General features: G+C 35.4%; 2 protein-coding genes across 2 annotated transcripts in view; one reads left to right on the top strand and one right to left on the bottom strand.

Moving 5' to 3' along the window:
- LOC108183454 (protein NLRC3) overlaps window positions 1–4,972 on the bottom strand; it is a 43,486-nt gene extending 38,514 nt beyond the window's left edge. Inside the window, exon 1 of the mRNA XM_088650058.1 lies at window positions 531–4,972. The gene's annotated coding sequence lies outside the window, so the exon portion shown is untranslated. The remainder of the gene's footprint in view (window positions 1–530) is intronic.
- Window positions 4,973–5,652: 680 nt separating this feature from the next.
- On the top strand, window positions 5,653–15,493 carry LOC148682024 (uncharacterized). The gene is made up of 3 exons (XM_088650744.1): window positions 5,653–5,712; window positions 6,150–6,299; window positions 12,263–15,493. Exons 2-3 carry the CDS (start codon window positions 6,209–6,211, stop codon window positions 12,973–12,975), a joined length of 804 nt encoding a protein of 267 aa, XP_088506870.1. The 5' UTR covers window positions 5,653–5,712; window positions 6,150–6,208; the 3' UTR covers window positions 12,976–15,493.
- Window positions 15,494–17,266: the final 1,773 nt, after the last annotated feature.

Raw genomic sequence — 17,266 nt, 5'->3', positions numbered from 1 at the left:
TGTGAATTAAACAAAGCACTGCAAAGCGTTACACGGATCTATACAGAACTCTGACACCTCATATTTCACATTTGATGTATGATATGTAGTTTATTAAGATAAGATCAGGTTAAGCCAATTACTCATTTATATATTTAGTTTGTCAGTTGGTAGTAAAAATGTCTACATACATTAAAGAGTTAAATACATTTTAAGGAACATCAGCAGTTTTTCTTCCTGTTTAACTGTTAGGGCTGGTTGAACTTTTCTTTCAATTTCATAAATGTTGATTTCAAGTTATTTTGTGCTGATTTATGGAGTGAACATGATATTAATGATTAAAAACAGATTCATAACATTAAGAAATAAAGTGTTCAGACACAGTGTTGAAATTACCATGTTTTTACACCATGATTAAACAGTGTTTGAGGCTTTGAGACAGTGTTTGAGCATCAGCATCAGACAAACATTTAAATCAAATCACACTTACATGTTTAAAATCCCTTCATCATTTCCACAAATAAGCGTAATGGTAGAAGTATCAAACTTACATGCAAAAGTGCAGACACTCTTGTCCAGAAGAAACACAATCTGAGCTCTTTGACTCTTTCAGTTCTTCTTCCCTTTCTTCTTCTTCCTGATTTATTGCCTGTCAGGAACTCAACTTGGAAGGTGCATTACTGCCACAACCACACAGCAAATTTTAGATAGTAGATTTAACTACCTTAGAGTTAAAATTAACACTCCCTCAGAGTTTATATGGGAACCACTATAAGTGTTAAAAATAACACTTTTGAAAGTGTTAACATTGTCAACACCAAGAGAGTGTTAATTAACAAACACTTATTGTGTAAAATATCTGTTAAATTTCCGAAAAAATACCAGCAGCTGTGGTTGCCAGAATCTTTCTGTGAAAAACATGGAAGTTTTAAATAACTGTATAAATTTACAAAAAATAACCATATTTCATAAACTAACACAATGTTCAGTTTACAAAATTATAGCTTAGTGCACAAAAATGTAAAGTCTTTAGATGCAATAATGTTTTCATGTGTGATTGCAATTAGCAAACAGATTTTGACTGCATTAATAACTTCACAGTTACCTTTAAACAAAAGAAGATGCAGCATAACATCAACTACTCTCAGTTCATCTTGGACTTGAACAGAGACGCTATTATCCTCCACAATGGGAACACAAAAACTGTTTAGCTGTTTTTCTTTTTTTTTTTTTCATTTTTAGATTTTACGGAAAAATACCAGCAGCTGTGGTTTCCAGTAATCTGCTGTTTTTAACATTTATAAATTCAGTTTACAGAATATTTCTGTTAAAAACACATTCAACAGTCTGTATTTTTTATCGAACTCACATTGCAAATTTTAGATTTGGTAGATTTAACTACCTTAGAGTTAAAATTAACACTCCCTCAGTGTTTATATGGGAACCACTATAAGTGTTAAAATAACATTTTTGAAAGTGTTAAAATTTTTAACACCCAGAGTGTTAATTAGCAAACTCTTATTGTGTAAAATATCTGTTAAATGTATGTCAAAATACTGGCAGCAGTGGTTGCCAGTAATATGCTGTTTTTAACATTTTAGATTCGTAAATTCAGTTTCCAGAATATTTCTGTTAAAAACACATCCCATAGTCTGTATGTTTCATTCGAACACACTTAAGCCTTAAATTCCAGAGCAAAATCCTAACTAGTGTCCTCACTACTGAGGGCTGAACACTCAGACAGTGATGAAGTTAATGAGACAATTAAGTGTCTAATTAAAGGAGGATTGAGAATTGTTGATGAACAACTGTTAACAGCAGAATCACTGAAGGACAGAAAAACACAAACTAAAACCAAAGATGAAATCAACTGAGAAAAAAAAAACTCTAAATAAAATAATAATCAATAAAAATAAAACAAATTACACAATAAAAAATTTTATTTTTCAACATCTTTAAAAAAAAACCTCATCAAATAAACAACTTATCATGGAGCTTCACCTATTACTGACCAGTGACTTAATTTCTGTCATGTGAACAAAAGCTCTTAATAAAATTTCTGTTGTTCATTTGAAGTCACCATGATGAAGGACAGAGTCTGCTTTAGTCAGGTTCTTCAACTTCTTACTGTAAATGTCTTTTTTTTGACTGCTATAGTTAGTGTTAATTACACTAGTTATACATATAGCATGGAAAGCCAAAAGAAAATTAAGTGTCAGTCTGAAGAGATTATTAATGATAACATAGCCATCCTTTCATGCTTGTTTTATAATTCAGTATCATATTAATTATGTGTGAGGAATGAATAAAATACATAATGTAACCACAGAAGCTCCAATAATTAATGACTTTATAACAGGTTTAAAAACACGATTTACAATAAGAATGTTTGATCTACAGCAGAACTGAAAAACACCCAGACATCAACAATTAGTCTTTGAATCTCAATGATGGTGAGAAACGAAAAAATAAAAATCAATTAAAAAAACACTACTGAAATATCACCTCCCAAAAACAACACAAAATAAAGGAAAAGAAAGAGATTGTAAGAACATAAAGCTGCATAATTTATTCATGCTGCAATGCATGCTGGGAGCTTTCTACTATGCTGGCACCCAGCATGCATTGTGGCATGAACTATGCAGCTTCTTTTTTTTAGCAACCACGGTTGAGGTTCATATCCTGATTCTTGATGCCTGTGTGTCATAAAGAGCTTGACTGTTTAGTGCATGACACTCTAATTATTAATTGCATCCTAATTGTTTGTTGAATCTTCTATGAAGAGCAGCAAACTGCCAGTAGTATTGTCCAATGCTGTTTAATACAATTATATTTGCATATTTTTTTGAATCAACTTAGGTACCTGAAACTTTATCTATAACAATTAAGCATAAACAGTACAGTTTCTCTTGATCTTTCTAGCTATAACTGATGAGTTTAAGAAACACAGTTATAACTGTCAGAGAAACTTTAGGATATAAGAGTAAAGCTTCAAGAGCTCAAATAAGCAGCCTCTGATCTCCATGATGGTGAGGTCAAATGAAATATTTTTAATAAAAAAATATAAACCTCTGTTCATTGTCAAATATTCTTACAGAAAATCAGCGAAGCTGCTTATACTATTATTTAATGGAGTTGTTTAATCCTCTGTTTTAATGCAGTTGGTTTGGTGTGAGGCTGTGTCTGTAGTTTTATTTCTTCCTTCAATTTCTTATTCCTTCAGTGATTGTGCTTGTTAACAGCAGGTGTTCAACAGCAGCTGTCTGAATTCACTTATTTGTGGTCATTCACTCTGTCTAGTGGACTAAACTAATTGACTATTTTGACTAAACTAATTGACTAATTTAAGGGCCAGGTGAATGAGGGTGTGGCGAGATCAGACACTCTGATTAGTTTCTTAAAAACAGGGGTTTTCTACAAAGGTAGATACATGTTACTCTGAATGACAAGGAGGCAAATCAGCTTCTAACGCCGAGAGGGTTATTTTACCTTTATCTAACTCTAGAATTTTAACACTTTACTCTGAATTACCACAACACTTGAAATTTAACACCAATGAATTTGCTGTGTACCTTACCTGATTTTTCTCTATTTTAAATGCACCCATGAACACAAATGAATTTGCTGTGCAGACTGGAACACTTCTTGAAACCCATGTAGATTTAAAAAAGACTGCAGTTTAATAAATACAACCTTTTCTAATGCTCTGTAAAGAACTGAAAGTTTTGATGTACAGTGCACCCGGAAAGTTTTCATAGCGATTTAACTTTCCCACATTTTTTTTATGTTACAGCCTTATTCCAGAATAAATTAAATATGTTTATTTCCTCAAATTCTACACACAATACCCCATAATGACAATGTGAAAAATATATATTTTTGAAATTGTTGCAAATTTATTAAAAAAATAAATAAATAAAATTAAAATCACATGGCCTACTCTGGCCCCACATCAGATAACAACAACTTTTTAGAGATGCTTTCATAATTGAGAAAGCACTATACATACAATGTTCCTGTGAGCTTTAAAACGTTTTTGCAAGCCAGGTTTCTTTACCATTGTGATAAAAATATTCAATTGTAATAGTTTTTAGTTTTAAACCATTCAAGTTGCATTAGATGAAAGAGAAGCTAAATCGAAATAGAGCACAGATTTCTGTGCGCATCACACGTCTCAGTGCACATTACCAAAACGCACTTCTCTTTTATATCATTTCATGCAGTTGTAGCCTAATTGATACAACAGAAAGTCTTAAAGAAGGCAAACAGTTCAGCATCACTGAGTAGGATATTTGGCAGATGCATTTAGGCCCGCTTAAACATTATAGCCTATTTCTGATATAAAGAGCAAATAGTCACCTTAGAATTATAAGGTTCTATCTGCGTTTTGAATGATTTTGAGATATTGAGCTTCAAAGTTTTTGCAAGCCATATAAGCAAACAATATGTGTGTATCAGTTCTCTTTCATACATTAACATGACAGATAAAGGGTTCTCTAAATGTAAATTATCAAAGTTCTCTTAAATGTGCAAATTGGAACAAAAAAAAATTAAAAGTAAAAAAAAACAGTAAATGCAGATAGAACCTCATTCTGAAAAGTCATTTTCAGCTTGGGATTATAAGGTTCTAGCGGGCAAATCATTCATTAAAGCATTATTTTCAAGAAATATAAAAAAAATATATAAGTTGGTGTTTTAACAATATGTTGATGCTTAAGAAAAAAAAATTGGTTTCTATAACATTTCATGTTTTAGGATGAATAATTTTTCTTGTTTGTTACGATCCTTGATGGCAATTTATCTAGGGTATTAAAAGGAGTAACATAAAGATGACCAAAGCATAAACTGATGTTTAAGAATGGCAAGAGAAAACACCAAACAACAAATTAGCACAGCAAAAGATTTATTGCTCCCACATTATTTACAATATTTACAAACAATAAGATAAAGTTAAAAGGAACCAAGACAAATAGAAGAGGGAACTGAAGTTTGCGCATTCAAATCAAAGAAATAAATATAACAAAAACATGTTATCTTGTTTTCCACCATCATGTTCAACTTTTATGATTATTCATAACCTTAGCAAAATATCTTGTGTGATTTCTTAATTAACCAATAAGGGCCAGTTAATATTGATTAAAAGTCAACTTTATTAGGAAATCAATGTTTTGTCTATTATTATAAATGGACTATATCGGTTATAAATTTATAATCTATAAGTTTGGGTTGGTAAAGGAACACATGACTTTCTGAAAATAAACATTTTAAAATCACACTGCAATGTAATCATACTTTGAATTTGTCCATGACAGGGTTGACACAATTTGAGGTTTGTTTGCAGTTTTTCTGCTTGTAGATTGTTTGTAAAAAGTGAGCTTGACCAATATTAATTTCTTACAGCCTACGGTCTAATTAATACAAAAACAACTATGTGGTTATATTGAAAATGTCGATGTCTCAAAGGCACTTTATGGTGATAATGACCCTAAAAACTTTTTTTTTTTTCAAAGTTGTCTTAAAAGTGTTTAGTTTAAAGGTTTTTATTAACTTCAAATACTAAATATCTGTGTCTGTGTGTGTGAGAGAGTGTAAAGTAGAAAACGAGGGAGAAATGTATCAATAAGTCATGACTGCAACAGTGGCAAAAAAGCGAAATGAAAAGACTTTTATTTTGGCGTGACGTGTGACGTCATAAGGCTGCGCCGCCCATGCGCTGGATTCAACTGTAGAAAGGTTTGTGTTTTAAAACGTTTACATAAATATAAAGCGATTGATTAAAGTTTCAAGTTTTCATCTGATGCAAAATTATGTACCTGCTGTTGACAATATTATTTTGACCCTTTATACAACGAAGTACTATTTTACTCACAGCAATGAGGACTATTGTTTGAATAAGTTTACAGAAACTTGTGTAAAAAGTGTTTTAATGAAGATTTAATTCATTAAATAACATAATGTCATTCCATTCTAAGTATACATCACTATATATAAGAATTGTGTACTAGTTTTAATCAGCTCATTTGTGGCTATTGTTTCTTGCTTGGACTTACCTGATTGTTTGTTAATTACTCTCATACAAAGAAACTGTTGAAGAGAAGTTATTTTGTTTCTGTTTATTGTTTTGTTCATTTTAAACGGAACATTTTTATTGTTTTGTTCATTTTAAACAGGATAAAGTGTCCAAACTCAGAGAAAAACTGCTGCTGAAGCGACTGATCTCCACACTGTTATGAAGATGGCGTTTATTAAAGAGGAGAGTGAAGATGTGAAGATTGAAGAAACATTCACAGTCAAACAGGAAGATCTGCAGGAACAAACAGGTTGGTTTTCATTCTCATAGATCAACTCAGTCATTTGATCCTCATTCAGATATATTTTAATAATAAGAATACTAAATTAATCCATCTTGCAGCTCTGAGTGTGCTGCCTAGTTCTCCTAAATGCACATAAACACTCATTAAAAGACAGGAACGAGTTTCTTTCGTCACTTGTTCTCATGTCTTTTGTCATTATTTTATATATTATTAGTCTCCCATTTTCTCTACCTGCTTAAGGTTATTGCTTTTCTTGTTCTCCTACTGTTTGTTGCATCCTTGAGCACTGGCACTATCACTATATAAAATAAGTAAAAACATTCATTCATTCATTTTCTATTCTGCTTAGTCCCTTTATTAATCCGGTTCTCCACAGTGGAATGGACTGCCAACTTATCCAGCACATGTTTTACGCAGTGAATGCCCTTCCAGCTGCAACCCATCTCTGCGAAACATCCAAACACACTCATACACTACAGACAATTTAGCCTACCCAATTCACCTGTAGCACATGTCTTTGGACAGTGGGGGAAACCCACGTGAATGCAACATGCAAACTCCACAGAGAAAAGCCAATTGACCCAGCCGAGGCTCGAATCAGCGACCTTCTTGCTGTGAGGCGACAGCACTACCTACTGCGCCACTGTGTCATCTTAAATAAAAACAATAAATTAAAAAAGTTTACCTGAGGAGACGATATTTGACCTACAGTACTCCCATAGAAGATATCTGCTATTACGGTGATTGAGTTGGCTTTGTACTTTCCATTTGCATACGTCATGTTGATCACAATTCCCTTTTTCAGCAACTTCTTTTTGGGTTTAAACTTGATTTTTGTAGTTGTTTTCTCACTGATAGTGTCTGAGTTAGAATTACATCATTATTATAATAACTAATTACCAGGGCTATTGTGTTTAAACCGGGTTTCCACCTCTGAAAGGATCTTGTGCACTCAGACACTGCTCCAAACAAATCAACGCTGTTTTTCAGCCTTCATAAAGCACATTAAACTATACCCTCAATAAAATCCATGTTAGCCATTTAGCATTGAAGCTACACTCACCAGGCAGATAGAAGCCGTGCCCATGACGCGAATCCGCATCTGCTCTGAAGTGAATTTGACACACGAATGAAGCAAGTAAACACAAATGTTCATGCGCCTATTTACACCCAAATAGCACAATTTATCCGCGCATTCCACATCTGGTATGAACACAGCATTACATTAAACTTGGTGAAAACCTGCAAAAACCCTGGTTTAAATTATGTCAAAAAAACGTGTATGCCGCCAATATTAAATATGCTGAATGAAATGGACACTAAAATAATGAATATTTATAAAACATTGTACAGTATTCATAACTATATGATGTGGGATTACAAGAGAGACAAAAAACAAATTATAGTGGAACAATAACGTTTACACACACACACTTACCGTGGTCCTGCATAAGCCACATCTCCTGTCAGTCACTCAACACATTCGTCTCATCGCTGCACCACAATTGTACTTCATGTTTGTTACCGGCTTTATTTGCTTATTAAAGTAAGCTTGTTGCAAATTCTGAGCAACATTGGGTTGCTATTGTAACTACACACACAAGAGAGTCAGGCAGTCTTGTCTTGCTTCATTTAAGATTTACCTCAGGTTTTGATTGACATGTCCGTATAATCTGACAGATCATGCTACACGCACAGGCTGTTCTGATTAGCTGTGAGTTTTAATTGATTCATTCAGGTGTATTTATGTGAAAGTGAAGTCTGACAACAATAAATATACTCATCAAGAATAAAACCACCTGTTTTTATACCCGTGTTGAATCTGCCAGGCTGTAGCTATAAAGTTAGGTCTGCTACTGGTGTTTTATAATGGGTAGGCTACTTCATTTATTTTATTATAACAATAATTTGCTGAAAATGATGCCTTAAATGAGCAGGATTTTAAGCGTAATTTAATCTAAATGATTACAGCCACAACTATTAAAAAAATACAACTTAAAAAAATAATAAACTGGGTGGGGATTAGATACTAAGAATGCCATACTTGTATAATTTAAATTTTGATTCCTCTCGTCCAATTTCTGCATGCACATTTTTTTTCTCCTGCTACTCTGCCAGGAACTTTGCTGCTGGAGAGCACCTTCAATAATTATCAAGACATTTGTTTAGAGATGGAGCGCAAGATGTGCTCAAGTGTGGCTACGTGTGGTGAAAAATGATGGCAAAGCTAAGTGTAATTATTGTAAATAAACTAGTCGCGTGTCCAACGTGACAAAGCATCATACTTCACGAATATTGAATTAAAAGAATGGTGTGTTCGGTTCATTGAGGTTCCCGCAGGTGCAACTAACAACAGTTGTGCATTTTAGTTCAACTTTTTGAGAGAGATGTGACGCTCAGCTGAAACACGCAGGTGAGACGGCTTTACAATCTGTCATTCATAATCTTAGCTGTTGTATTGGAGTCGAAATATGAAGTAGAATGTCCTTTTAACAGTCCCGATATGTTTAATCTTGTTCTTTTGCAAATTTGATTTTAAATTCAGCTTTATTCTTTTATAAGGGCACATATGGTGAAAAATCTAGTTTTCAAGCTGTTTGGACAGACGTGTGTAGGTATGGTGCATAGACCGTCATATTGGGGTGATATAAACACACCCAGTACTTTTTTTTTTTTTTTTTTTTAATTTAACAACATAAAAACGGTGGACCAATAGGAGCAGTTTTCAGACCGACCGCAGCTTGACATTTGACAGCTGCATATTAACATGTCCTGGTAGTCACGTGTACAATTAAATCAACAGGACAGGACGAGAGCAAAGCAACCGGGAATAAAAGGTCTGTTCAGTTTGCTAGGATCATCAATCATAAAATGTGATCAAGAAGAGTGATTTTTACAAGTTTAAAATGTTTTAAAACAGTGCACGTGTGTAATGAATTACAGTGATTTACTTCAGCTTTACTTTATCACCACAGCCGCATGTCAGAACAGTTATGTTAAGTCTGTCTGTTGTGGTGCAGCCGAGGGAGGAGATTAAAGGTGCAGTAGGTGATCTGCCAAAATGCTAACCGCTTAGCATATTACCTTTGGACGGCGGGGAGGGACTGCGATTCAAAGCCACACCCCCTGAAATCGCGAGCGCGCACCGCATCACAACAGCAGACAGACAACCCACTAGTTCAGGTCATTCGCCAGTTAGTTAGTGCCAGCGCCGTGAAGGAATTACATTTATTACTTTGCCACACTTACATGCTATTTCAGAGCGAATATTCAGAGTAACATGGTAAACAGTATAGGAAGGCTGTCATTGTTTAAAAATGACCCAATGTGAATATAAAAGCAACTTCAGCTCAATAAAGCAGTTAGGCGGAATAGCGCTATTTACTGATGTTTTGTTGTTAAGCTAAATGTAAATCTACATTATAGATGCTGTCGAAGGACCTTATGAAACTGAAAATAATCACATCAATCTTTCACCGGTACATTTCAGTGGCTGAACATCACGTCTGTGCATATAAGTCATTCATAACAGAACACGCTTAACAAGCATAACATAAGCTTAGCCTGACTAAAATAGTTTCAAAACAGAACATTACCTGTCTAACAGTAATATTCAGCCATGGTGTCTTCCTTCCTCCAGCATGCTAAAGTAACTCCAATATTGATTCAGGTTTTTAAAAGTTTCAATTCAGCTTTTGATTTCTCCCGGTCCGTCTCGTGACCGCGGTGGCTTTAAGAGCAAATTATACTCGCGCCTGGCTTTACAGTAATCGGCCCGAGCTCGTCTGTCCTTCGGCGCCTCCGGCTCCGACTCGGCATCGGCGAGCGGCCCGCAGCTCGCTCGCGGGCATGAGTTTGTGATGCAGACGGGCACGCGCTAATGGTGAATCTGTGTGAACAGATGCGCAGAAGTCCGAATTTACATTTGCTGACAGACAGTCTGACCTGCTAATCGGAATTAAGGGTGATGACGGTCCGACTCTATTTAATTGGATGAACATTTTTTAGTTTTATGCTTTACTTAGAATATAAAAATACAAATAAACACATTCAGATCATTTACTGTAATCATTACTAAGGGACTGTAAAGAGACTTTCAAGCAGCACAACAAAAAAAATTTCTGAAGACAATCACCTACTGCACCTTTAAGGCACGTAGAAATGGAGGGCAGTAAGGACTAGCCTTAAAGGCACAGTACCACAAAACCGCCACCTGGTGCAAAACTGTAAAAGATAGAATCTTATAAAAGGAATATTAAAAAACCTGATAGGTGTTTTAAGTTGAAACTTTACAGTTACAATCTGGAGATGCAAAAGACTCATCTTAAATCTGAAATAAGGGGTAACCTTGGTGCCCTTTTAAGCACGAAAGCAGCACCTATTAATTGATGTTTTTTTTTTTTTAATAAGATACACCTTTTGTGAATGTTTTATTTTATATGTATAGTCTTTAATGTGCTTTTTAATAATTTTATTCTTTTCAAAGCAGCACTCAAACGCAAATTTATCCTTGAAAACATGGCATGAAAGTGATGCACATGTTAGATGATTGCGTTTTTTGAGCGCGATCAATTCCTGATCCTTTGCATACATTCCTCGAAAAAACACTTGCAATCTAGACGCAGTCACTTCTTGCTTGTGTTGCCATACAATCTGTAAACTCCACTCATTAAAATAATTTAATGAGTTTCCACTGTAAAATCGTGACAATATTTAATTATTGATCATGGGCCACAAATATTGTTATCGTGATAATTTGATTACTCGTGCAGCCCTATACCCTTTCATTATGTTCTTGGCTGTTTTTGACCCATTGACTTCCATTATAACCACATTTTTTAACCGCAAAGCCATGACACCAAATAATCATGCAATCTTGATTGTAGGTGTTTTTTTTTTCCTGTTGGGAAGTGGTAAATTATGGCATTTTTACTGTTGATCGTCAGTTGGCAACAGGACAGGAAACTCAGCAAATATTCAACAAAGATGATGATTTATGACATCTATAAAGCTTGATGTGTCTACATTTGTATTAACCAATTCAAGTCAAAAACAAATAATCAACTTTTTTCATGGAATCCGTATAAAAATAAGGATTCTCCTGTATCACCTCGTTACAGCTAATGTGATCCTGCCCTCAGTGAGCACACTGTTCATATGGAAATGAACTGAGGTGAGCCAGGAAATATTGTACACGTTTCCCGAGACATGGCATAAAACGACAAGCTTCTTCATAGATGCGCATGTTGCACGAAAGAAGCACTTCGGATGATACTGGACAGCGATGAAGAATTTACTTTCTCCTCAGAGGAAGAGCGTGAATCTGATGACGAACACATACATTTTGAAGAACGTCTAGACCCAGCGGAGGATAGAGCACTTCAGTAATAAGACAGCAGTCTTTGCCCTGTTGCTTCAATACATACTTTTGCTTTTTGTTTCTCACAGCCAGTTGTTAAGTTTACACTGCTCGTCTCGACCCAGTTTCTCTTCTCGTTTCCCCTCACTGCAACAGTTCAGTCAACCCCTTTAACTCTCCTTCTCTTCCTTTATACTCTCACCCATTACCTTTTTGCCGTCCCATGAGTGGAGACCAATTAAACTATGTTGACTGTCTTCACAATCAAATGATAAATGAATAAATATGAATAAAAAGAGGCCATTTACAGCTTTCAAATCTGTGTCTTATCAATATGACCAAATGACTTATGATCAATTATGTTAGAAACTCTGAAAACTGGACTGACACAGTTTCAATTTACTATAACTTCGGCTTTGACAAAATTTACATTGTTAAAGATACTAGATAAAGATAGATTGATTTGAATCTGCTTAAATGTGTACACGTTAATGGACCGAACAAAATATGATCTGATTTATTTTACATTTAATGTGATTCAAAATTACAGTGTGTGTAGCCAATGAGAGTTTTTAAGACTTAATGAAAACTAATGTTTTATTTATTTCAGACCTGATTGAAGAGAAAGAGGGGAGTAAAGAGGAGGAACATCATGTCAAAACTGAGGAAAAAACTCATTTACAGACTGATGGTATTTTAAAAAGGAGAGACAAGAATCGTTTCACCTGCTCTCAGTGTGGAAAGAGTTCTGCAAGCAAAAGCAATCTTAAGATTCACATGAGGATCCACACTGGAGAGAAACCATTCACATGCACCCAGTGTGGAAAGAGTTTCAGCCTGTCATCTTCACTTTATAACCACATGAGGATCCACACTGGAGAGAAACCATTCACATGCACTCAGTGTGGAAAGAATTTCGGCTACACCTCACACTTTAATCACCATATGAGGATCCACACTGGAGAGAAACCATTCACATGCACTCAGTGTGGGAAGAGTTTCAGCTGCTCCACAAACCTTTATCAACACATGATGATCCACACTGGAGAGAAACCATTCACATGCACTCAGTGTGGGAAGAGTTTCAGCCAATCATCACACCTTAATCTACACATGCGGATCCACACTGGAGAGAAACCATTCACATGCACTCAGTGTGGGAAGAGTTTCAGCTGTTCTTCAAACCTTTATCAACACATGCGGATCCACACTGGAGAGAAACCATTCACTTGCACTCAGTGTGGGAAGAGTTTCAACCACTCATCATCCCTTAATTACCACAGGACAATCCACACTGGAAAGAAATCATTCATTTGCACTTAAGCCGCGGTCATACTGGACGTTTCTCCCCATAGACTTCCATTCATACGCACGCAAATGTGTCAGACCGGAAACGCAAGTTCGTGCATCACGTTTCGCAGTTCACTGCATTGCAAAGTTCAAGCTTGGTGAATTCTGACCTGCAAAATTCCATCACTTGACTGTGTGAGACCAATGGAAGATCAAAACATGACCTCTCTGGACAGAAATTTAAAATATGGACCAATCGCTCACCTTTTTAATGTCTAATCATCTTGTTTAATTCCTCCCCTTTTCGCAGCACCATACAACTCTAGTGTGACCGCAGCTTTGGTGTGGGATGAGTTTCAGCCGAGCAGCAAACCTTAATGAACACATGAAGATCCACACATGTGTGAACGAGTATATGTGCTTGAGTGAGAAGACGTTTAGGTAACACTTTCTTTTACAACCCGCAAAGAACGGCGTAAGTACAGTGAAATAACGGTATACATTTCTGTACATATTGTATAAGTTTAATGAACGTATGTGTAGGTATTAGGGAACAAACTGTAATGCTTGGGTATTAAGAGGGTAACAACCAGATATTCAACACGAAAATTACCACACAAGTACAGTGAAATAACGGTGTAATTTTCTATATGTACAGTTTAAGTATAAATAACATGTGTGAATATAAAGGAAACAAACTGTAATGCTAGGGCAATAAGGGACAAAAAGTACTGTGTAAGTATATTGAATTTACGGTGTACTTCTTTCTAAATTGCAAAGGAACAAACCATAATGTTTGGGTAAGAAGGTGGTAACAATAAGATATTCAACACGCAAAGAACCAAAATCATCAAAGTTAAATTTACTCGGTTCATAGACTATTTGGTCCCTCTCTAAAATAAGCAAAATTTACTCAGCAGCAGAGTTAATGGGGTTAATTAAGTGATGATTGAGCACTGATGATGAACACATGCTGTTAATAAGCAGAAACAGAGAAACACAAAACTACATCTACCTTCAGTCACAGCCGTATATAAAATAAACTAATTAAAACACATCAAATCTCTCAAAATCTCGGCAGAGCATTATTAAGCAACTCCACAAACAGCAGCTTTACTTATTAACAACATGTGTGGCCTTATTTCTGCCACACTACAAAATTACATATAGTGATAAAATTAAGAAGTAACTAAGTCATTTTTTTTACAACAGCAAAAAAAAAAAAAAAATTTTGTTTAATCTGTCACCATTGAGGAGAACAGTAGCTGCTTTACTTTTACTCTGACTCGATTGCTAATGTTAGTCTCTCTTTGCTTGCCAAATAGTGTATTGAGGCAAGCATTGTATAAAGAGAGCAATTGTGCTCTGGATAATTGAGTCTGTGGTGGTTTAGTCACTGGTCGAATCAGTAAAATTGGTTTTAACCTATTAAGTTTAAATAATGTTGTATCACAAAAGAAGCTCTGTATTAAGAAAATAGAGCTCACCAATCCTTTTATCAGATCATAAAACACATTGAACATCTGAAATACTGAAAACCCACAGACATAAAGAATCAAGAGTATGCTTCTCAACTATGGTGAGTTTTTTTTTTTCCTACTGTGCATGCTGGGAACTATGGTCGTATGATTGTCTTAACATGCACTGCAGCCAAAAATAAATAAAACTCTAACCACTGTTGAGATAGATACGCTGATTATTGATGTCTGTGTCTCTTGATTGATTCTGATGCTCAATGTGTTTCAAAAAAAAAAAATAATAAAACCGGTTAGGTCCATTCTCCTGATAAACACTCCTAAGAAACAATTTTGTTTCTTATGTGCTAAACCATCTTTTAAACTTAATCTCTTATACAGTTACTCATGTCAAGAGTAAGAATCAATACAGGATCAGTTGATAACATTTGCTCTCATTATACTTGTCCTAGCAAGCAAAGAAAAATTAACATTAGAAATCGAGTCCAAGTAAATCAACCACTTTGCTCCACAATGGTGACATCAGGGGAAAAAAAAAAAAAACATTTTTTTTTTTTTTTGTAAAATGTAAAAAACTAAGACAGTTAATTCTCAATAAATCTCATATGGACTTTTGTGAACATCTGACAGAAATAAAGTCAATCAGGTAAGCAATGAGCAAACAGCAGGTGTTCATCATCAGTGCTCAATCATCACTTAATTAACCCCATCATTGTCTCATTAACTTTAACTGCTGCTCAGTAATTTTTGCTCAATTTAGAGAGGGATCAAATATTCTCTGAACTGAGTAAATTTTACTCTGAGGATTTTGCTGTGTAAGCTTATTGAGTTTACGATGTTCTTTTCTTCAAGTATTGTATACATATAAAGAATTATGCAAGGGTGGTGACAACCTAATGCAACCTGTAAATGTAGATGCACCTGCGTAAGTACATTAGTACTCTTATTCAGTGCTTGGGTTTTATATGGGAAGTTTAATGAATAAAAGGTTTACAACTTGTTAAATTATGAACCATTATTGTATACTGTATGTATTTTAAATCTGCAATTCAATATAAAAATATATTTCCACACACTACTTACATTATGAATGTTTACTCGTCGATCTCACCATTTCCATCAATGTCTGACAATGGGCCATCAATGGGCACTACTGTATTGCTTCTGGATGTAAAAATGATTTCTACAGTGTCAAAGCTAAGGGCAAATTAGTTAATTTTCATAAACTGCTGCCTAAACGCAGAACAACACTGCTTCACAGGCTAGCGGCGATAAAAAGGAAAAACCCTCCAATGGGCCCAGAGGCACAAGTATGCAGTGATCATTTTTTGGAGGAAGATTACACTGAGAAGATCTTTGAGTCAGAAAAATTAGTCAGTCGTTGCACCAACAGACTGAGACCTGAAGCTGCACCATCGTCGGTTTTCAATTTCTCAGGCTATAATGTGAGTTTAACGGACCTCTTAACTTTCTCTCTCAAAAGTGACACATCAGTCCGTCGAAGAGAAAGGGCTCTAAAACGTGCTAGCCAGGTAATTAAGAGACCAGTAAGTCCATAAAAACTGTATTTAACAATTGTACAAGTACCTTTCTCCCAATGAGACCACAGGTACTAACGTTAGCTTCAGACGGCTCTACTTATGAGTGACAACTTTCATAATTAATTGCCGTCTTTTAAAACAAATACGTGCCGAGCTGGCCTTGGCCACGGCATAATGATAGAAAGAGGGAGAAACCACACAAGCAGACCTCTTTTAGGTTGAGCACCAGACCTAGTTGAAACACTTGGAGGTGTGTCAAAAAGCAGAGGGGCGGCACTGGCCTCCTGTAACTAATCACTGGAATTAGAACACAATTAAATGTGAGGTGATCTAAAGGGGGGAAAAAAGACGGGTTATTGTCTATAAGGAATGCAATTAGTGCTTTTGAACCACAAATGCTGGTCTTGCTCTAGATATGGGGTACACGACCACGACTTCATGCATTGCAGTAATAGTCGTTATATATACTCAAAACAATTCTTTCCCCACATTTTACTACTATAAAGACATACATCAGACACCAGAATGTGTCCACCAGAGGAGTGCTCTTGACAATATAATCTCCTAGTCCTAGGTCATCAAAACTAATAGCCGCAACCCTTAAGTAGACGAACATTCTCGCCAAAAAATTTTTAAATAGGCTATGTGGTCCGGCTCAACAGTCCAGTCGAGTTTATTAACAAATTTTACATTCGCTGCTGCTGGAAGAGTGATTAAACCCAGATGAAGAGGCTGATCAGTGCTGATTAGAATATTTGCACGGTTTTCAGCCAATTAGATTTGAGAACTAAAAATAAACGTTGCATAAATTAAAAATACATAAAGATTATTTTATTGAATATTTTTATTTTATATATTTATATATATATATATATATATATAATTAGAAGGATAGTAGGTTACTGGCCCATACCCCCTTGCCCACCACAAATGATGTCAGTAAACTTCATGTAATGGACTGTGTTGCTCCAAACTCTTAATCTAAGGCCCTGTTTACACTAGTGCTTTTTAGTTTTAAAACGGCTTTTTAGAATGAAAACGATCCGCGTCCACACTAGCATTTCACCCAGCGTTTCTGAACAGCTCTCCGTCTACATTAAAATGGTAAAAACGCATATATCGTGACCACACACTCTGGCATGCGCTGCAGCGTGCCTTGAGCTCATACTCATATGAGAGCTGTGCACGTAGGGCTGTTCATCAAAGATCTCCTGCTGGATCTAATCATACTGTATTTGTTAAACGTGATATATAATTCATTTTGTTGTCCATATCTAACAAAATATTCCCCGACTTTGGTATTATGAA

Source organism: Danio rerio, chromosome 4 (assembly GCF_052040795.2).
Source record: "Danio rerio strain M-AB ecotype USA chromosome 4, GRCz13ab, whole genome shotgun sequence".
Lineage (NCBI taxonomy): Eukaryota > Metazoa > Chordata > Actinopteri > Cypriniformes > Danionidae > Danio > Danio rerio.
This window is presented reverse-complemented; position numbering and strand designations above follow the sequence as displayed.

What these genes read in the sequence shown, in the direction of transcription:
- LOC148682024 (XM_088650744.1), top strand. Translation starts at nt 6,209, where the DNA reads ATGAAGATGGCGTTTATTAAAGAGGAGAGTGAAGATGTGAAGATTGAA. An exon ending in AGATCTGCAGGAACAAACAG is followed by an intron (nt 6,300 to 12,262) that starts GTTGGTTTTCAT and finishes TATTTATTTCAG; the next exon opens with ACCTGATTGAAGAGAAAGAG.